At 41.0% G+C, this 22,836-nt stretch overlaps 1 protein-coding gene across 4 annotated transcripts in view; it reads right to left on the bottom strand.

Annotated features, from left to right (window-relative positions):
* Nucleotides 1-14,956: 14,956 nt before the first annotated feature.
* MIPOL1 (mirror-image polydactyly 1) overlaps nucleotides 14,957-22,836 on the bottom strand; it is a 265,158-nt gene continuing 257,278 nt past the window's right edge. For all 4 annotated transcript variants that reach the window (XM_060175449.1, XM_060175451.1, XM_060175450.1 and 1 more), the window contains one exon: nucleotides 14,957-15,668. In XM_060175449.1, the coding sequence (XP_060031432.1) occupies nucleotides 15,602-15,668 (67 nt within the window). In that variant the 3' untranslated portion in view covers nucleotides 14,957-15,601. The remainder of the gene's footprint in view (nucleotides 15,669-22,836) is intronic.

Below are 22,836 nucleotides of genomic sequence, written 5' to 3'. Positions count from 1 at the left end.
AAGCCTCAGGAGGTCCTGAGTTCGATCACCGGCAGCACATGTACCAGAGTGATGTCTGGTTCTTTCTCTCTCTTCCTATCTTTATCATTAATAAATACAAAAATTTTTTTTAAAAAAGAATTTTGGTCCATATTCCAGAGAGGGATAAAGAATAGGAAAGTTTCTAATGGAAGGGATGGATCATGCAACTATGGTAGTGGGAACAATATGGAATCTTACTTGTTATCTTAGAGTCTTGCTCACCATTACTAAGCCACTAATAATTAAAGGGAAAAAGAACATTTTCATATCTGCAAAATCTGAAAGAATTCATCACTAACAGCTTGCATTACATATATAAAAAATAAATTCTGGCATAAAGAAAATGCTAAGAGGAAAAAAAAACCTGGGTCTACACAATGGAGAGAACTATATGTGATACATTTAAAATAAACATTCTTATTTTTTAAACCTCTTTAAATGGTTTTAAACTCTTTTTTTGTTTAAGATGATGTTAATTTTTTAAAATAACTATTTATTTATTTGTTCCCTTTTGTTGCCCTTGTTGTTTTGTTGTTGTAGTTATTATTATTGTTATTGATGTCGTCATTGTTGTTGGATAGGACAGAGAGAAATGGAGAGAAGAGGGGAAGACAGAGGGGGGAGAGAAAGACAGACACCTGCAGACCTGCTTCACTACCTGTGAAGTGACTCCCGGGCAGGTGGGGAGCACGGGGCTCAAACCCAGTTCCTTACTCCAGTCCTTGTGCTTTGCGCCATGTGTGCTTAACCCGCTGCGCTACTGCCCGACTCCCAAATGGCTAACTCTTTAAAACAAAACAAAGCTATATTCTACACACATGTAGAAATAAAGCGCATGATGGCAATACTATAAAGCTCATACCTTGTGAGGTGATTTTTTTGAGGGTTATAGCTGGGGCTCGGTGCCAGCGCGACGAATCCACCTTTCCCAGCAGCCATTTCCCATCCCTTTTTTTCTATTTTTTTTTTTGTTTGTTTTGTTTAAATTGGATTGGGCAGAGAAACTGAGAGGGGAGGGATGATAGAGAATGAGAGACACCTGCAGACCTACTTCACTGCTTGTGAATTGTCCCTCTTGCAGGAGGGGAACAGGGACTAGAACCTGGGTCCTTGCACATGGTAACATGTGCACTTAACCAGGTGTGCCACCACCTGGCTCCCTGAGAGAATATTTGTATACAGTAGTAGGACAGTTTACAAATTACTAGTTTGTAGAGTTTCTTCTCCAACAATTCCTACTGCTACCTCTACCCTGGTCCTCTTTTAGTCCCGGATTCAAAGCTTTACATTCTAAGTCCACTATAGGTCATAAAGTGTTACATACTCTGTCAATATTTATTTTAATATTATTGAGTAATCAGACATAATCAATGTTTAAGATTCCAGCTACTGATAATGTCAAAATTACACACACACACACACACACTCTCTCTCTCTCTCTCTCAAATTAGTAGGAGTATTTTATATATTTGAACTAGCCTACCATTTCCAATTAGAAAATTTGATTCCCCAGGGCCAGATGGTGTTGCACCTGGTTGAATGCACAGATTACAGTGCACAAGAACAGAGGCTCAATCCCTCAGCCCCCATCTGCAGGGAGAAAGCTTCACAAGTGGTGAAGCAGGGCTGCACGTGTCTCTCTATCTCTTTCCTTCCCTATCTGTCCCCTTCTCTCAATTTCTGGCTGTCTCTATCCAATAAATAAAAGTTAATATAAAAAGAAAATTTTGATTTCCCATCTGAGGTTTTTACAACGATATTAAATTATTTCTCTTTTTTCATTATTATAATGTTATTTTACATCTAAAATTTTCAAAGATTGGTATTTAAGTTACCAGACAAGTTTGTCCCTATTAACATATTTTTATTAGTGATTCAATAGTGATTTACTAAATTATAATAGGGGTATAATTTCACACCATTCCCACCACCAGAGTTCCATGTCCCCCTCCAGTAGAAACTGCAATACTCACAAGGTCACAGATGTGAGTTGACTTTGTATCTATCTATATGTATATCTTTGCCCATTTTTTTCTACAGTCCTGTCTTCACATTTCTTTTTTAATATTTTATGTATTTATGAGAGGGATAAGAGAAGATAGAGAAAGAACCAGACATCATCACTCTGGTACATGTGCTGCCAGGGATTGAACTCGGGACCTCATGCTTGAGAGTCCAGTACCTTAACCGCTGTGCCACCTCCCAGACCACTTCACTTCTTTTCTAAGTCATCTATACCCCTTATTACATCCGAGTGTCCTTCCTTTTTCCTCTTCTCTCTCAGATAAGCGAAACAGAGTCTGACTTCCTCTGGTGGTTTCCAGATTTTCTTCCTTTTCAGTGATCGTATAAAAGCAAAGATCCTTGGAGGCCGGATGGTAACACATGGCGCGGAGCACAAAGACTGGCGGAAGGATCCAGGTTCGAGCTTCCAGCTCCCCACCTCTGCAAGCAGAAGCAGTGAAGCAAGTCTTCAGGTGTCTGTCTTTTTCTCTTCTCTCTCAAATCCTTTCTGTCCTATCCAACAACAAAGGCAACAAAAATGGAAAAATCAGCCTCCAGGAGCAGTGGATTGGTAGCGCAGGCACTGAGCCCCATCGATAACCCTAGAGGCAAAAAAAAAAAAAAAAAAAAAGATTCTTGATGACAAACATTCCAGATCCTGGTGGAATTAGAGTCCAGAGCCATCTGGTCATCTTCTGCCAATATTTACCTCTCTGGGGGTATCAACAAAATTCTCTTTGGGGTGCAGAAAGGAGTTCTGGCTTCTGTAATTGCTTCTCCACTGGGTATGGACGTTAGCAAGTCGATCCACACTCCCAGTCTGTTTCCATCTTTCCCTAGTGGGGTAGGGCTCTGGGGGAGCAAGGTTCTAGGACATGTTGGTGAGATCATCTGGCCAGGGAAGTCAGGATGGAATCATAATAGCATCTATAACTTGGTGGCTGAAAGGTAGTAAGATATTAATCAGGACAAAATGTTTAATAAACAGGAACCAGAAAGTAAGAATAGAACAGATGAGAATAGAGATCTCTGGGGTGGAAAAAATGAGAATGTCTATTTTAAGTATGTTCCTAGGGGTTCATGGTCTTAGTAATCTTTGTTGAGTTTAATAGCTAACATGAAGGTGGATAAATATTGTATGGGAGGATGGTGCCAGTTGCTTCCAATCTTGAAATATATATATATATATATATATATATATATATATATATATATATATATATATATATATTAACCACATTGACCTGACCCAGGGCTCACGTATCTTCATATTTAGCACAGGAGCCTGTGTAACCTCTGCATCCCTGTCAGCCTGAGCTCACACTCCATGCTCACAGCTGGGAACATTCTAGGCAGCACTCATTATAGGATCAGTCTTCCTCCAGTGGCAGAATAGGCTGACCCAGCCTCCCTTTGCAGAGTGGGGCTGTCCTTACTTCCCACTGCTAGTTTATAGTGAGGGCAAGGTCCTAGAGAAGCCCCTAAAATGGCTTATGGTGACATTTCTCTTAGAAGTGACCAGTGATGGTAAAGAGAGGGAGGGTCAGTTAGAGATCTAGGTCTACAATTTCTACAAGGGAACCCAAGAATTCCCTAATTAGGACCTCAGGTGGTGAGGTGCCCTGGTATCACCCAAAAAATGGCCATCACTAAGTGAGTCACTGTCTGGCTTCTCCCAGTTTTTTATAGTCCCTTCTTTGTCTGATAAGTTTAGACTGTCTCCTAGTTGTTAAAGCCTTGAATGTTATCTGTTGTATCCAAGCCAATATTAGGTGTACGGATTTTGGCTTCGAATTAGGGAGGAAATAGACCTAGGATTTCAGTGTACTTTAAGTTAACCTCGAGTCTTTTTTGCATTTACTTGTTTATGATTTTAATCAAGGTATCTTAGGGACAACAATTGTCCTTTACTTGACACACAGAATTTTTTTTTTTGCCAGTATATCTTTTGGCCAACTGTATACAGTGCTTCTTCTAAATATTGGCAAGGGTTGAGGCCAGGTGGTGGCGCGCCTGGTTAAGTGCATACATTACAGCGTGCAAGGACCAGGGTTCAAGCCCTTGGCCCCGACTTGCAGGGGGAAAGTTTCACGAGTGGTGAAGGTTTGTAGGTGTCTCTCTGTCTCTCTCTATCTTCCCAACCCCTCTCAACTTCTGTCATTATCCAACAATAAATAAATGAAATTTAAAGGAAAGTTAAAAATAAAAGATTGGTGGGAGCCAGCCAGTGGCGCATCTCGTTAAGTGCACATGGCATGAAGTACAAGGACCAGAGTAAGGATCCCGGTTCAAGCCCCCGGCTCCCCACCTGCAGGGAGTTACTTCACAGGTGGAGAAGCAGGTCTGCTTGGGAGGGTATCTGTCTTTCTCTCCCCCTCTCTGTCTTCCCCTCCTCTCTCCATTTCTCTCTGTCCTATCCAACAATGACAGTAATAACAACAATAACAACAACGATAAAACAAGGGCAACAAAAGGGAAAAAAAAAAAGTCAGATTCTAAAAAAAAAAAGAAACAGAAGATTGGCAAGGGATGACAATAATGTTGATACCCTGACAGAACAGATTAAAATGGAAGAGTGGCAAGCTGTTTAGGCCTAAGTAGTAAATATCTGACTTGAGAGTTTATGATGCCTTCTTTAGGTCCTTGTACTAGATTACCAAGTTTATTAGGTCTAAATCCAATCCCAGAAGATTATTAAGAACTTATACTTTGGGGTATATAACTGCCCCCTGACTTACGGAGACATGAACACTTGGACACAGTACCATAGGCCCTGGCCTACCTATAGGATGTGTAATTTTATTAGAAAATATGGCATCTGAAATGGAATGAGGCAGTCCTGTGTGTTAAGAAAGATCTTACCGGGTTCAAGGTGTTGAGAGGGTGGCACCTCAGGCTTGGCATCTTTGTAGACAACTGTAGACATTTTTGTTACACTTAAGGAAATCAGATGTAGTCTTATGGTGAATGTCAGCAGTGGTTTTCTTTTTTATTTTATTTTATTTTTTTATTTCTTTTTTTTTAAGTTTTTATTTTATTTATTCCCTTTTGTTGCCCTTGTTGTTTTATTGTTGTAGTTATTATTGTTGTTGTTGTTGTATAGGACAGAGAGAAACGGAGAGAGGAGGGGAAGACAGAGAGGAGGAGAGAAAGATAGACACCTGCAGACCTGCTTCACCGCCTGTGAAGCGACTCCCCTGCAGGTGGGAAGCCGGGCTTCGAACCGGGATCCTTATGCCGGTCCTTGTGCTTTGTGCCACCTGCGCTTAACCCGCTGCGCCACAGCCCGACTCCCGGTTTTCTTTTTTAATTTGTTATTAACAGTAGGCTCAAGTTTGTAAGACTACAGTGTGTAGCTCCATACCCCACCCACCACCAAAATTCTGCATCTCCAACTTCCCAAAGATAATCACCATAGTTCAAACGAGTCTTATAGTTGGTTTACTTCCGTTTTTTTTTTCCCAACTTCATGCGTATCGGATCTCTCTAGTTTCCACATATGAGAGAAACCATCTGGTAGTTATGTTTCATCTCTTTACTTATTGTGCTAATAAGCATCATCACCTCCAGTTCCATTCAAGTTGTGCCAAAGGACTCAATATCATCATCTTTTTCTTGACTGCAGAGAACACTTTCCATGGAATACACACCCCTTTAACTTTTTTTTTTTTTTAAGTCAGTCATCTGCTGATGGGAATTTAGGTTGCTTCCACTCTTTGGCTATTGTGAATAATGAAGCTGTGAACATAAGGGTGCATATATCCCTTCTAATTAGTGCTTGAATGTCTACTGGATAAATGCCCACGAGTGGTATTGCTGGGTCATAAGTTACTTCCATTTTTATTTAAAGACTCTCCACACAGTCTTCCAAAGGGGCTGCTCCAGTTTGCATTCCGGTCAGCCATGTAGCGGAGTTCCCTTTTCTCCACAGCCTTTCCGACACCTGTTATTTCCTGGTTTGTTGATGGAAGTCCTTCTCTCAGGTGTGAGATGGAATCTCAGCATAGTTTTAATGTGCATTTCTCTAATCATGAGTGAAGTGGAGCATTTCTTCATGTGTCTGTGGGCCGTCTTCTGGTTTGCTAACTGAACATTTTACAATATATGTCCAACAGTGTGCCCAGATTGTACTTGTATAGTCAGGAAGTCAGTCGTGGTCTCATGGAGCAGAACCAAGGACTCAAGGGTGGGGGTGGGGGCGGGGGGTGGCAAGAAAGGCTTGGGAGGGTGCTGAGGACCCAAGCATGGTGATATAGGAAGACATCAGTTGAGGGGGTCAGGCAGTGGTGCACCCAGTTGAGCACACGTTACAGTGCAGGAGGATCCAGGTTCAAGGTCCCAGTCCCCACCTGTAGGGGGAAAGCTTTGAGAGTGGTGAAGCAGCGCTGAAGGAATCTCTTTCTCTTTCTATCCCCCCTCCCATTTCTCTCTGTCTCTATGCAATAAAATAAAAATGATTAAAAAAACCAAAACTTTCAGGGCGCCGGGTGGTAGCTCAGCAGGTTAAGTGCAGGTGGCGCAAAGCGCGAGGACCGGCATAAAGATCCTGGTTCGAGCTCCCGGCTCCCCACCTGCAGGGGAGTCGCTTCACAGGCGGTGAAGCAGGTCTGCAGGTGTCTATCTTTCTCTCCCCTCTCTCTGTCTTCCCTCCTCTCTTCATTTCTCTCTGTCCTATCCAACAACAACATCAATAACTACAACAATAAAAAACAACAAGGGCAACAAAAGGAAATAAATATTTTTTTAAAAAGTCCTTAAATAAAAAGCAACAAAACTTTCAGTTGTTGCTGGGAGTTGTGTGCAGATACCAGCCATGAACAGAGAAGAAATGACACATGAACAACCGTCTTGCAAGTTATTATTTCCTCCAGTAATATTATTTGGAAAAGAAAAAAAATCAGATAATCAAGAAATTTATGGTGTCCACACGTCATATATTTTGGGGGAGGACACAGAACTCTGGTGGTGGGTGCAGTGTATGCACCCTGTCATCTTACAATCTTGTAACCCACTATTAATCACAAATTTTAAAAAATGGCAAAAAAGGGGGAGGGAGAGGAAAAAAACTCCCAAGTGCTCATATATTCTGATGTTGTATTTAGAAATAAGTAGGTTAGGATTTCTGCAAAGAAATGTCAATATACACAGCACTTGGCTTCTCCTAATTACACACTTATCATTGTATAATTCTACTTGTAAAATCCTACAGTAAGAAAAACACTTCGTAAAGCACATAATTTAAAGAAAAAGAAAACTTTTCCAAAATAGGTTATTCTAGCAAAAGGATTACAAAGAGTTCGGTAACTTGAGATGTAATTCTGCAACTCACGCTACTAGCTCAAATGTGCAAGCTCCAACTTAACAAATGTTTAAAATATCTGAGTTTTTAAAACAGAGCCAAAATAAACCACATCTTTTCTAGAGATGACATATTTAGCTAAGCACGAGCAATATAAATCTTTCAACCATCCCATGTATTTGTTTAAAAACCCCAGAAAACCACGTGTCATTCTAATAAAACATGAACAAAATGCTGGAATCACTGAAGCCTAACAGTTGACTTATAAACCTTTTTTCAAAAAACAAAAACAAAAACAGCCAAATGCATTTGTTCATATCTGTCTACCTATCTAAACTTAAATTTTTTTTTTTTATTTATTGGATATAGACAGCCAGAAATTGAGAGGAAAGGGGAGGAAAGGAAGGGAGAGAGACAGAGAGAGACACTTGCAGCCCTGCTTCACCACTCGTAAAGCTATACCCTTGCAGGTGGGGACCGGGGGCTTGAACCTAGTCCTTCCGCACTGTAACATGTGCACTCAACCAGGTGCGCCACCACCTGGCCCCTGTCTACCTATCTATATGTGTGTGTTGATAGGAACCAATAGATGTCAATTGTAAATAAGTCATCAACAAAACAATATTGTCTTGTGAAAATTTGGGGTATCATTTTTCATTATTATTATTATTAATTTTTTTTTAGTAGTGTAAGAAGTAAACATTGAAGGGGCAGGCGGTGGTGCACCTGGTTAAGCTCTACAGTGTCAAAGGACCCAAGTTCAAACCCCTGGTCCCCACCTGTAGGAGGAAAGCTTCATGAGTGGTGAAGCACGACTTCAGGTAGACACTTACTCTTTCTACCTCCTCCTCCTCCCCTCTTCCAATTTCTCTGTCTCTATCCAATAGTGAATAAATAAGGAGTAAATGTTGAAAATTAAAAAAAAATATTATTTAATGTGAATGACACAGAAAAGAGAGACTGAGAGACTAGATCACTGATCAGCTCTGGTTAATGGTGGTGCTGAAGATTGAACCTGGGGCCCCAGAGCCTCAGAAGTCTTTTGCATAACCATTATGCTGTCTCCCCAGTCCTTCTCCTCATTACTATATGTTATTGCTAAGATCAAATAAGAATTCAGATGCCGGGAGCTAGTTCAACCACTAGTGCATGCTCTTGGCCATGCTCGAGGAATCAAGTTTGACCCCCTGCCCACCACATGGGAGCTTCTTGCCAAGAAAAAGCTTCACCAGCACTGTGGCCTCTCTGCCTCTCAGTCTCTCTGGCTTTTATCTGTCATCTTAAAAGGAAAAAAAAAAATCTGCCAGGAGCAGTAGAATCATGAAGCCGGAACAAAGCCGTAGCAACAGGGAAAGATAAATAAATAAGACGTTCTAAGATGAATACTTCGTAAATTTATTTGTATCATCTTTCCTGCTTTTCCGCTGAATATACTAATGCTTGCAAGGAAAAGGGAATGCTCACATTACCACAGAAATTGGAGCTGATGTTTAAGGCAAACTCAAAGCAACATCTCTGAGCAGTGTGGACTATTTCTGAAGTCACATTATTTCTGAATATGTAGAAAACTGGTATTTAGTCGTTAGGGTTACTCCTTCACTGAAGAAATTATTGTGTGTGTGGTGGGGGGGGGCAGGCATTGGTGCATGAAGTTAAACACAAATTGTATGAAGTGCAAGGACCCACACAAGGTTGCGGGTTCGAGCCCCCGGCTCTCCACCTGCAGAGGTTGGGGGGTGGGAGGACTCCTCACAAGTGGTGAAGCAGGCCTGTATGTGTCTATCTTTCTCCTCTATCTCTCCCTCCCCTCTCAATTTCTTTCTGTCCAATCCAATAAAATGGAAAAAATTGGCTGTCAGGAGCAGTGGCTTTGTGGTGCCTGCACCTAGCCCCAGTGATAATCCTGGAGGCAAAAGAAAAAAAAAAGATTGATGGACATTTAAAAAAAATTTATTTACTTATTTCCTTTTGTTGTCTTGCTGTTTTACTGTTGTAGTTACTATTATTGTTGGATAGGACAGAGAGAAATGGAGAGAAGAGGGTAAGACTATATAGAAGGGGAGAGAAAGATAGACAGACACCTACAGGCCTGCTTCACCGCTTGTGGAGTGACTCCCCTGCAGGTGGGGAGCCGGGGGCTTGAACCGGGATCCTTACACCAGTACTTGCACTTTCTGGCACGTGCACTTAGCCCGCTGCACTACTGCCTGACTCCCTGTTAATGGACATTTTTAAGTGCAAGAGCATGTGGTATTCTGGGGGACATTCACTACAATAAGCAATAGTAGACACTAGGATTTTTATCTTGTAATATTTATTCTTTGATATTAATAATATATACTATTTATAATATTAGATCTTTTAAGAATTTTGGCTGTCAGCTGCATCTAATGTGACTGTTTAGGTGTAGAAAGAGATGTCTGGAGATTGTAAACTGTTTTATAAATTTTCAAGTCAAGCATCTCAAGAAAGGTTTGTTGTTTTGCATTATCCTGAAATTCAAACTTATTTATGATTTATTTGAAGAGGCTTCAGTGACAAGCTCACCTACCTGCTGGGTATTAAAGACACTGTTCTGTCTGCAAAGAGGAAACTGTTCCTCTTCTAGTGCCTAAAGAAGGCTCCATGAATAATCAGGTAATTTCAAATCTCTATTGTTATTATTTTTGTTGTCAGGTTGTTTTTTCTTTTTCTTTCAATTCTTTTTGTTGTTGATGTTGTTGTGGCTTAGTGCTTGTTCATTTATACCCCTCTGGGTAGACTTATTTTTTATTTTTATTTTTTAACATTTTAAAAAAAATATTTTATTTTATTTATTTCTTCCCTTTTGTTGCCCTTGTTGTTTTATTGTTGTAGTGATTGTTGCTGTTATTGATGTCATTGTTGTTGGATAGGACAGAGAGAAATGGAGAGAGGAGGGGAAGACAGAGAGGGGGAGAAAGATAGACACATGCAGATCTGCTTCACCACCTGTGAAGGTGGTGAGCCGAGGGCTCCAACTGGGATCCTTAAGCCGGTCCTATCTGCTGCGCTACCACCTGACTCCCTTTTTTTTAAGATAGAGCGTGAGAGAAACAGAGGGGAGAGACATCATGGCATGTTCCACTGCTTGTGAAGCTTCTCCCATGTGTGATGCTCCTATGTGGCCGTCAAGTTCTAACCAGTCCTTTTGCATGGTCAAGTGTACACTGTCCATAGGGGAAGCCACCTCCCAGTCCCCTCAAGTTTTTTTTTTTTTTTTTTAATTTTTTATTTAAGAAAGGATTAGTGAACAAAGGCATAAGGTAGGAGGGGTACAACTCCACACAATTCCCACCACCCAATCCCCATAACCCACCCTCTCCCATGATAGCCTTCCCATTCTCTAGCCCTCTGGGAGCATGGACCCAGGGTCGTTGAGGGTTGCAGAAGGTAGAGGGTCTGGCTTCTGTAATTGCTTCCCCGCTGAACATGGGCGTTGACTGGTCGGTCCATACTCCCAGTCTGCCTCTCTCTTTCCCTAGTAAGGTGTGTCTCTGGGGAATCTGAGCTCCAGGACATATTGGTGGGGTCTTCAATCCAGGGAAGCCTAGTCAGCATCCTGGTGGCATCTGGAACCTGGTGATTGAAAAGAGAGTTAACATACAAAGCCAAACAATTTGTTGAGCAATCATGGATCCCAAGTTTGGAATAGTGGAGAGGAAGTGTTAGGGAGGTACTCACTGCAAACTCTAGTGTAATCCTGCTTTCAGGTATATATTTTGCAGTAGTTTATGGATACGTGTGAACATAAGCTCTCTCTCACAGAAAGTGTTGTATGTCTAGGTTATGGGACTTTGTTAGAAAGTGAACTACCTGAGATGAAATTAGAGTGTACTATTAAAGGAAAGGTCTCACCCGAGTAATGAAGCTGAAGGGTTGTCATTCCACACGTGAAGTCTCTGGATACAGTCTGAGGTGAAGCATGTTGAGATGGCAATCGTTGCTTTGGTTAGGTTGTGATCGGCGGATGCAATATTATTTGGTTTGGATTGGGAGATGCATACGGGAAAGTGGGCCCTATCCAAGGGTGCCAGGACTGAGGGAAGTAGGGGCTCTATAGTGAAGATGTGAGGTTCCTGCTGTCTTAGGGTTCAAAAAGACAATCAATAGTTAATATTATCATCACATTATTTGTTAATAGGGTTAACTTTGAAAAGTCCCTTTGTTATGGTTTGCTGTACAGAGCTAGAAGGAATTATGTTAAGTGAACTAAGTCAGAAAGTTAAAGATGAGTATGGGATGATCCCACTCATCAACAGAAGCTGACTTAGAAGATCTGAAAGGGAAACTAAAAGCAGGACCTGATCAAATTGTAAGTAGGGCACCAAAGTAAAAACCCAGTGGTGAGCGATAGACATGTAGCTTCCTGGGCCAGTGGGGGGTGGGAGTGGGCGGGAGGGATGGGTCACGGTCCTTTGGTGATGGGAATGGTGTTTATGTACACTCCTAGCAAAATGTAGACATATAAATCAGTAGTTAATTAATATGAGAGGGGGAAGTCAATTGTATGTCTCAAAGGTTCTCAAAAGACAAACTTGAATCTTTTAAATAGATAGGCTACATATTTGATATGCGGACTCCCCTCAAGTTTTTATAATGACATACTCACTTATGAGAGGTTATAATGATCTTGTTTTTTTTTTTAATTTTTCAAAATCTTTATTGGATAGAGACAGTCAGAAATCAAGAGGGAAGAGGGTGCTAAAGAGGAAGAGAGACAGAGAGACACCCACAGCCCTGCAAGCTTTCCTCCTGCAGGTAGGGACTGGGGGCTGGAACCTGGGCCTTTGAGCATTGTAGCATGCACACTCAACCAGGTGTGCCACCACCTGGCCCCATGATCTTGTTGACAAAGTGCTGAGTTTGTTTGGTAATGAAGCTGGGGATTACACACATGCAATCTCAAAGCTCCTGTGCCAAAGTGCATCAGTCAGATAGACAGAGGGGGAGGTATTACGGCACTGACTTTCTCTGGCGCTGTGACACTCCCATGTGGTGCTGGGGCTTGTGCCCTAACTGTTGAGCTATCTTTTGACCTCTATAATTCCCTTTACGACTATGTCTTTGAGTGCTCACAGAGAAATAAAATATTAGATGTAGACAGCATGAGTAAAATTGAACGCAGTGAGATGATTCCAACTGCCAGCCAGTGGATTTAAAAATATATATATATGCATATTTTTTCATTTTATTTGATGAGCAGAGAAAAGATGAGAGTGGAGGGAACGATAGATGATAGATAGATAGATAGATAGATGGATAGATAGATGGGGGGAGAGACACCTGCAACACAGCTCTATTGCTCCTGAAGGTTTCTCTCCCTGCAGGTGGAGACTGGGGTCTTGAAGCTGAGTCCTTGATGGGTGGAAATAAATGGTAAATTTAAAAGAAGTAGAATTTGTTAAGCATTATGATTCGTCTGTTCTCTTATGACAAAGTACCTTACATTCTACTGCAGAGTGAAAAAACTCCAATGGATAATGATTAAAGGTACAATATAATGCAACTTGCTGCTGCTGTTTCTGCTACCACCGCTACCACCATCACTGGGCCTTCACCACTCCAGGCTGACATGTCAGGTAGAAAGATGGGGAAAGAAATCCAGAGGGAGACAGGGAGAGAGAGAGAGACACCACAGCACTAAAACTTTCCTCAGTGCAGTGGGGTTTGGTTCAAACTTGGGTCCTGTGCGTGACACAATAAATAACTTAATTTTTAAATTAATTTTTATTATTTATTTATTTATTATTGGGTTGAGACAGAGAGAAACTGGGGGAGGGGGACATAGAGAGGGAAAGAGACAGAGACACCTGCAGCCCTGCTTCACTACTCCTGAAGCTTTCTCCCTGCAGGTAGGGACCAGGGGCTTGAACTCACTGTAATGTGAGCACTTAACCAGGTGTGCCACAGCCTGGCCCCAATAAATTACTTTATAGTGATCCTGAAAATAGGCAATGGGAGATAACTTAGCTCAGTTTTAAAGATGAATTCAAAATCATATGAACATGGAAACATTTTCACTTGCTTATAATATTTTCACTAATTTGATCTCTCCTTCTGTACCTATTTCATCCTGTTCCAGTTGTGGTCATTTTATATTGTTCTCTCATCGATTCAATCTAAAAAATAGAAACATATTTCCTTACGAGTAAATCTTAGTTCTATTCGTAATTTCACGTGATTGGAAGTGAGTGCTTTGATGGAACTATTTTAAGTTGCCTCTTAAAATGGCTACTTCTGCAGAGAGGACCCCCCAACACTTCATCAGCACTATTCCAGCAGTTAGGTCCATGATTGTTCAACAATTTGTTTGGCTTTGTATGTTAACTCTCTTTTCAGCCACCAGATTCCGGATGCTAGCATGATGCCGACCAGACTTCCCTGGACTGACGACCCCCCCCATTGTGTCCTAGAGCTCCGCTTCCCCAGAGCCCCACCCTACTAGGGAAAGAGAGAGGCAGGCTGGGAGTATGGACCGACCAGTCAACGCCCATGTTCAGCGGGGAAGCAATTACAGAAGCCAGACCTTCCACCTTCTGCAACCCACAACAACCCTGGGTCCATACTCCCAAGGGATAGAGAATGGGAAAGCTATCAGGGGAGGGGATGGGATATGGAGACCAGGTGGTGGGAATTGTGTGGAGTTGTACCCCGCTTATCCTATGGTTTTATTAATGTCTCCTTTCTTAAATAAACAAATAAAAAAATGGCTACTTTCTTCCAAGGCTACTTCTTCACACTGTAATTTTTTAAAAAATATTTATTTATTACCTTTTGTTGCCCTTGTTGTTTTATTGTTGTCATTGTTGGATAAGACAGAAAGAAATGGAGAGAGGAGGGGAAGAAAGAGAGGGGGAGAGAAAGACAGACACCTGCAGACCTGCTTCACCGCCTGTGAAGCGACTCCCTTGCAGGTGGGGAGCCAGGGCTCGAACCGGGATCCAGGTGGGGAGCCCAGGTGGGGAGCCCAGGGCTCGAACCGGGATCCTTATGCCGGTCCTTGTGCTTACACTGTAATTTTATTGTATACATTATAGACTGAATTTCCTTTCTTCACCATAAATAGTCAAAAATAATCTAAATAAAAAAGCGTCATTCATGTGTGACCGACAGTCTCTTACCTTTCAGTAGAGATAAGCTGACAACATGCTGATTTTAGCCAAAAGTGTCTTATGTTATTCCACAGACAGAGCAATTTCTACAATTTCAGAGGTTTACTAGTTATTCAGATCCAATATAAAAATACAGTGACAATAAGAATTTATAAGTGCGCAAGGACCGGCGGAAGGATCCTGGTTCAAGCCCCCGGCTCCCCACCTGCAGGGGAATCGCTTCACAAGCGGTGAAGCAGGTCTGCAGGTGTCTGTCTTTCTCTCCCCCTCTCTGTCTTCCCCTCCTCTCTCCATTTCTCTCTGTCCTATCCAACAACAACGACATCAGTAACAACAACAACAACTAAAGCAACAATAAAAAGACAACAAGGGCAACAAAAGGGAAAATAAATAAAATTTAAAAAGATCTTTAAAAAAAAGAATTTATAAGCACACATTAACAGTATCCTCTTTAATTAAAAATAGCCTGAATTATTGGCAATGGAAAAAAAATCATGGCTTGGTTAATGCATTTTATTGTATTACACACTTGTTAAAACAAACTATATATTTAATTAACATCTATACTTAACATTCTTTACTACTAATGAAGATTACTTGCACACACTGAAGGAAAGCTATGATTTTATTTCTTTTTTTTAAATTTTTTAAATTTTTATATTACTTATTTATTCCCTTTTGTTGCCCATGATTTTATTTCTGAACCTCTCTCATCAGTTAAGAAATCCATTGAAAAATTACATGTATTTGAAGTTTTGCCCTAACACAGTGGATTAAGGCTCTCGGCAGTATGTGCTCTGCTGCATTTTGATTCAGAAAGGGCCATATGTGAAGACCGACAATGGTCTCTCAGTAAAGAGATGTATATTAAATACATGCAGGGACAAAACAGCTCCCAGATAGACTGCAACTGAGAGCCACGCAATTGGAAAAAGCCTGCTGTTAATACATTTGGAGAAATAACTCAAGCCAGCAGCAAAGTAGTTAAACATTGGTGATTTGACTTTATCTCAGCTTGGAATGTGGTTGGAGTGTTCCACTTCTAACAACTGTTTGCTAAGCTAAGGCTTTGGTGTTTACACAGTGTTGAATGGAGCAGCCTGGCCAGCAGATGTGATCGCTTCCACAGACAGTCCTTTCTCAGTCAGATCACTGTCCTCATGGTTCCTGTCCCAACCTTCTTCCTCAGGACATCCACCAGTCTTTCCAACCTGAGGGGAAAAAAGGGAAATAAAAATGTGTAATTACTGTCAGGAATGTTTTGGCCAAAAAAAATAAATAAAAAGGGACAGGATTTGCCTGTGTAATGTAGTCCTGGCGGTCACATTAAGACACAAAGCAATAGTGTAAGCAAAAGACAGTGGCACAGAAAGCCAGATATTTGATTTTAGAAAAGAATAACAACCCAAACCCTAACCAGGGTTTGGATTATGTCAGCATTCGATGATGCTACATGAAAAACACCAGATACTTATTTCAATCCATTTACCTACTTGCATTAAAGCTTTGAATGTATCATTCATTATGTAAGGCCAGGGAGGCCGACACTAAATATAGAGAAGTTTCAAACTGAGTTTTGCCGAAAAAGCATAGTTTTAATACAGAAGTATTAGTGATCTTACAGCTGTGCAATGAAGCTACATAAGTGAGGCACTGACATACTGTATGACTCTTATGCACAGAGATTCTTTTTCATAGAGTGAACTCATGAAAATAAAGCTAGGAGTTAGGTGGGTGTGTGGGGAAGTTTGTGGGTATCAGTGGTATGAAAACAAGTTAAATATTGGATAGTACTACAAGTAATAAAATACTGAAAGTAAACTACTAGACTTTTGTAGTACATTTAAAAAGGCTAGAGTGACTGTAAATTCTTTTTACTCAAGAGTTTTTTTTTATAATGTTTATTTATTTATTGGATAGAGAAATTGAGAGGGAAGGGGGAGATAGAGAGGGAGAGAGACAGAGAGACACCTGCAGCCCTGCTTCATCACTCGCAAAGCTTTTCCTTTGTAGGTGGAGACCAGGGACTCAAACCTGGGTCCTTGTGCATAGTAACATGTGCGCTCAACTAGCCCAGCCCCGGAATTTTTTTTTTTTTTTTTTTAGTGCAATAAAAACTCACCAATTATACAGAAAATGAACTGATAGTTCAGAAGTTCATTCTGTAGTGTTCTCACATTACTCTAAGGGAGGTTTCGGTCATAAGGATCAAAATTATAGAATCAGATCACTGACTGTTTATTCTCTTTTCATTTTCTTTACTGAAAGCATATAACCCTAACAAAACTTCTCACTTGATGCTACACACAGAGAAATCTTCCTTGCAAAGGGAAGTCTTGGCCAGCTGTTTTCACATATACAACCTTCCTTCCTTAGAGACTGGTGAGCACCACAGTCTAGTCTGTTCCAGTTTACCCCCATGGATGTGGATGCATGAATGACAGTTCTCTGAAAATAAACACAGTACAGTACTACACTTTAAAGGAACGAGGGACTTCTTGGGGTCATTCACACTGTTTTAGATGGGCAAAGCTGTTGTGTGGAATACTGAAAAACAGTTCTAGTTTCTTATGAGTCAATATCTTAAGAATTCTGTTAACCTCCCACAAAAACATGAAACAAATAATTTAATGTGCTGGGAAGATAGCATAATGGTTATGCAAAGGACTTTCATGCTGAGAGTCTGAAGTCCTAGGTTCAATTCCTGGTTCTGTCATATGTGAGAACTGAGTAGTGAAGACAGAAAGAAAGAGAGAGGGAGAGAGAGAGAAATTCAATACATTAAATGTTGAGAAATGTAATAAATCAGCATAAGGATAATAGGAAAATATCACTTAAATTTATTACTATAAATTTCTCAAATCTAAACTATACACAAGTATAATACCCACCAAAACAACTTTATATTAGTCCCATAAATACCTGAACTAGAAAACTGACTGTATACACAGATCAGTATGTATTAGACTTTTCCCAGTGATAAACACTTGTGCTATTTACATAAATCCTTTAAGGCAAAGTCACACTGACTAGAACTGTGTAGGAAAAATGTCAGTATCAAACTGTAAGTGTGTTGTGAAAATACAATAGTAAGTGAACTATTAAGAAATGGCTTCTAGGGGGTCAGACAATGGTGCAGCTGGTTAAGCACATGCATTACAGTGCACAAGGACCCAGGTTCAAGCCCCTGGTCCTGTCCCCACCTGTACGGGGAAAGCTTCACAAATGGTGAAGCAGGGCTGCAGGTGTCTCTCTATGTCTTTCCCTTTCTACCTCCTCCTCCCCTCCCAATTTCTCTCTATCCAACAATAAATAAATAAAAATATAATTTAAAAAAGGAAATGGCTTCTAGTATAAATCTTGACAAGAGATTAAAAGCATTTCTCTGCACATGTTGTAAAAAATCAGAAAATACTACTTTCCAGTTAGTTACGTATCACCCATAGCCATAAGATAATTTGCAAGGCTACTAACAAGTTCCTGATGATAAAGTCTGTCCTGTTTATGTGTGATTATCACTGAAAATTAGGCAATAAAGGAATCCTAAATTATGGAGACGAATCCATTGGGCTCTTTTAGTTTCCACTCTATGGATAGGCTCGTTACTTTGTTTCCCTTTTCTGCATCTGGGTATCTTTCTATTTAAAAGGCTTCTATCTTCCTAAGGTAAGGGTTAGGAGGAAATACTTAAATATCACGTTTTGCAATGTCTCTACTACATTTCAACAATTACTAGATCAACCACATTCTCAGTTTATCCAAGTTGAATGATTTATGAAAATTTGATCTCAGAAATGAGAAAAATGTCAATTACTCAGTTTTCTGAAAGCTCACTGACTTCTAAAACACAATGCAGCACCTATTCCTTCCTGTAAGGAATGGGATGTACCTGCCAAATGTGAACTGTGCCAACAGGAAGGTCGGCCTGCATGTCTGCTGAAGCACCTTGCAAGATTTGCCTGTAGGCTATTCTTTACTGTTCAAATCAATAATATCCTTTAAAAATTATGTAGCTCACCGAAATGGGCTTCAACCCCTATAAGGATTACTCAACAATAATCTCCCCAGGCTTCGTCAAGTAGAAAATGGGTTAGACTATAGAACTAGCTTTCTCCATTTTAAAAATAAAGCCCAGAAAAGTAAATGCCTGTACAGGGTTCAGAGGTAGACAGTGACAAATCTGGACTTGGCTTCTTTGCCTTAGCTTAAAACTACTTCCAGGGGGCAGGGGTAGATACCACAATGGTTATGCAAAGAGCCTCTCATGCCTGAGGCTCCAAAGTCCCAGGTTCAATCCCCTGCACCACCATAAGCCAGAGCTGAGCAGTGCTCTGGTTCTTCTTCTAGCGTTTGCCAAGTGCTCTGGTAAAAAACAACAACTACTACTACTTTCAGGACTGCGTGGACTCCGAGAGGACTGCGCATTTCAGATTACAGGTTGAGGAATCATTCATCTTAAATGCCTCATTATGATGTTTCCCCTTCAATCTTTACACAAGTCACATTGGGGTAGTAGTTGCTAGTATATCCCAGCTGTTTTTATTTTATTTATTTATTTTAAAAATATTTTATTTATTTTATTTTATGAGAGAGATGCAGAAAGAGAAAGACGCAGAGAGAAACACCAGAGCACTGCTCAGCTCTGGCTTACGGTGATGCGGGGGATTGAACCTGGGACTTCGGAGCCTCAGGCATGACAGTCTCTTTGCATAACCATTATGCTCTCTACTCCCGCCCCATCTGCTGTTTTTAATAACACATTATACGAAATTAAACTGATGACATTGTATTTAATTAGGAAATAACAATTTTTGGTATAGTTTGATTTGAATAAAGATCTAGATATTTTTATTTTTGTAAGAGCAAGAGAGAGTTTGAGTAAGGGAGAGAGTGACTAGAGCACTGCTTAACTTGGGCCATGTGCAGTGCCAGAGGTCAAACCTAGGCAGGACCTCAAAAACATGGATCCTATCTTCTACTGCTGAGCGTCTCCCCAGCTATGATTCCTATGCAAATCTGAAATAGGTTCACAGTTAGATATGTATTTATGGTTATACACAGAAATATTCCATCTTCCACCTTCTGCACCCCGTAACAAATTCTGGTCCATGCTCCCAGAGAGGGATAAAGAATAGGGAAGCTTCTAGTGGAGGGGATGGGACATGGAACTCTGGTGGTGGGAACTGTATGGACTTGTAGCCCTGTTATCTTACAATCTTGTTAATCATTATCAAATCACTAATAAATTTTTTAAGTATGCATTTTCAATTAGATGTAAACATATATTTAGTTACACTTTAGAAGTATAAAATACAAATGTTATTTTTTTTAAATTTCTTTATTGGGGAATTAATGTTTTACATTCGACAGTAAATACAATAGTTTGTACATGCATAACATTTCTCAGTTTTCCATATAACAATACAACCCCCACTAGGTCCATAAATATTATTTTTAATTAACATTAAAATAAACTTTTGATATATGCAAATATATATATTGCCTCCAGGGTTATTTGCCGGGGCTCGGTGCCTGCACCACGAATCAACTGCTTCTGGAGGCCATTTTTCCCCCTTTTTGTTGCCCTTGTTTTTTTATCATTGTTGTGGTTATTATTATTGTTGTTGTTGCTGTCACTGGATAGGACAGAGAGAAATCGAGAGAGGAGGGGAGACAGAGAGGGGAAGAGAAAGACAGACACCTGCAGACCTGCTTCACCGCCTGTGAAGTGAGTGATTCCCCTGCAGGTGGGGAGCCGGGGGCTCGAGCCGGGATCCCTACATGGGTCCTTGCGCATTGCGCCACATGCACTTAACCCGCTACGCTACTGCCTGACTCCCTGTATATGCATATATTTATGCTATGATGTAAAATAGTTTTCCATGAAGCAAAGGAACCTTAAGATCCATGTCTTTAATGCATTTACTTCCATTTTCCACCTTTGATCAATATTACATTTTGAAAGCAAGTCAGACCTAATGAGCAGTGACTATGTACCAGGAACTATTAGAAGTGATTTATGTCCATATTTAATTTTCACTGTAACGCCATGGCGTAGCTATAATCATCAGGTGAGTTTGGAGCTGGTATGCATGCAGTGCTAGGTCTAGTTAGTGCACCCCTGTGCTACACTGCTTCCAACAGTATGTTGCAACTTCTTTGATACTGTTGCCATGGTTTCACGCCCCGTGGATACTTTTTCCAGTAGAGAGAGAGAGAGAGAGAGAGAGAGAGAGAGGGATCTCAATGCTAAAATTCTTCAGTGTGTTGAGGGCCAGGTACATACCTGCATGAAGCACATGGCCAAGCAGGAGCACTATGCAGGTGAGCTATTTTGCCAGCCCAGGGAATCACAACTTTTAGGGTCTATTGTTGAGTTTTTGTGGGCTTCAAGTACTTCGACTGACTAGAAACTTTCTACTTTGCAGGGATGAAATGAAAGAAAACAGAGAACATTCTCATCACCGTTTGAGTCGTCCCAAAGTAAATGACTCAACTGTTGATTCTCTTTTGAAAGCAATTTTTGGTTTTTGCCAAGGTGACAGCAGGATTTCTGTTGGCCAGATGACTCCTCTCCAGAGAGCGCATCCCTATTATTTAGACGATGAGCTTGCCCCATCAAGCAGGTGTGGCTTAATTTTTTTTTTCAAGAAGAAAAGAAAACCAGGGAAAGCCAAGAAAGGGGAGGCAGAGAGGGGGGTAGCGCACCTGGTTGAGTGCATGTTACAATGTGCAAGGACCTGGGTTCGAGTGTCCGGTCCCCAACTGTAGGGGGAAAGCTTTGCGAGTGGTGAAACAGGGCTGCAGGTATCTCATTGTCTCTCTCCCTCTTTATTTCCCCCTACCCTCTTGATTTCTGGCTGTCTATAGCCAATAAAAAAAATTTAAAAAAAGAAAGAAAAGAAAGGAATAAAGAGAGAAAGGGGAGGTGAAAAACCATTATTCTTCCAGTGAAGGAACAAAGACTATTCTGCCAGGAGGCTCTAGTGGGGGTTATACCGTTATGTGGAAATGTTACGCATATACAGACTATTATATTTACTGTCGACTGTGAAGCATTAATCCTCCAATAAAGAAACATAAATGAATAAATAAATACCTGGCAAAGTGTACATTCTGCCAGATACACCACCACCCAGCCCCCAGACAGAAAAAAAAAAAGACTATTTTGCCAAGAATCTAGAGATGCTATGGAGGCAGGTCAGCCTACAGTGAGGAATTCCAGATAACCGCTTATTAAAATAATCCAAGTGGGGAAGTTGGGCGGTAGTGCAGCGGGTTAAGTGCGCCTGGCACCAAGCTCAAGGATCGAAGTAAGGATCCCGGTTCGAGCCCCTGGCTCCCCAACTGCAAGGGGAGTCGCTTCACAGGTGGTCAAGCAGGTCTACAGGTGTCTGTCTTTCTCTCTCCCTCTCTGTCTTCCCCTCCTCTCTCCATTTCTCTCTGTCCTATCCAACAACGAGGACATCAATAACAACAACAATAATAACTACAACAATAAAAAACAACAAGGCAACAAAAGGGAAAATAAATAAATAAATATTAAAAAAATAATAATAATAATCCAAGTGGGGCTGGGTGGTGGTGTATCCAGTTAACAGCACATGTTACCATGCACAAGGTTCTGGGTTCAAGCCCTGGGCCCCCCTGGGTTGAAACTTCATGAGTGGTGAAGAAGGGCTGCAGGTATCTATCTATCTATCTATCTATCTTTCTCTCTCTCTCTCTTTCTTTTTTTTTTTTTTTTTGCCTCCAGGATTATAGCTGGGTCCTGGTGCCTGGACTACGAATCCAGTGCTCCTGGAGGCCATTTTCCCCATTTGTTGCCCTTATTGCTGTTGTTAGTTTTATTGTTCTCATTGTTGTTGTTGGACAGGACAGAGAGAAATGGAGAGAGGAGGGGAAGACAGAGAGGGGAAGAGAAAGACAGACACCTGCAGACCAGCTTCACCGCCTGTGAAGCGACTCCCCTGCAGGTGGGGAGCCGGGGGCTTGAACCGGGATCCTAACGCTGGTCCTTGCTCTTTGTGCCATGTGCGCTTAACTCGCTGTGCTACCATCGACCCCTCTCTCCTTCTTTCTATCTCCTTATCAATTTCTCACTGCCCTATCAAGTAAAAAAATAAGTAAATAAATAAAAAAGCAGCCAGAAGTGGTAGATTCATAGTACAGGCATCAAGGCCCAGCAATAACACTGGTGGCAACAAAAATAAAAATATTCCCTGGTGTCTTGAACCAAAGTAAAAGACTCTGGGGTGGTGGGGAGGGTTAAGGTCTTGGAATATGACTGATGGCAGAGGGCCTAGTAGAGGTTGTACTGTTATGTGGAAAACTGGGAAATGTCATGCATGTACAATGTACTGTATTTGCTGTTGACTT

Source organism: Erinaceus europaeus, chromosome 16 (genome assembly GCF_950295315.1).
Source record: "Erinaceus europaeus chromosome 16, mEriEur2.1, whole genome shotgun sequence".
Lineage (NCBI taxonomy): Eukaryota > Metazoa > Chordata > Mammalia > Eulipotyphla > Erinaceidae > Erinaceus > Erinaceus europaeus.
This window is presented reverse-complemented; position numbering and strand designations above follow the sequence as displayed.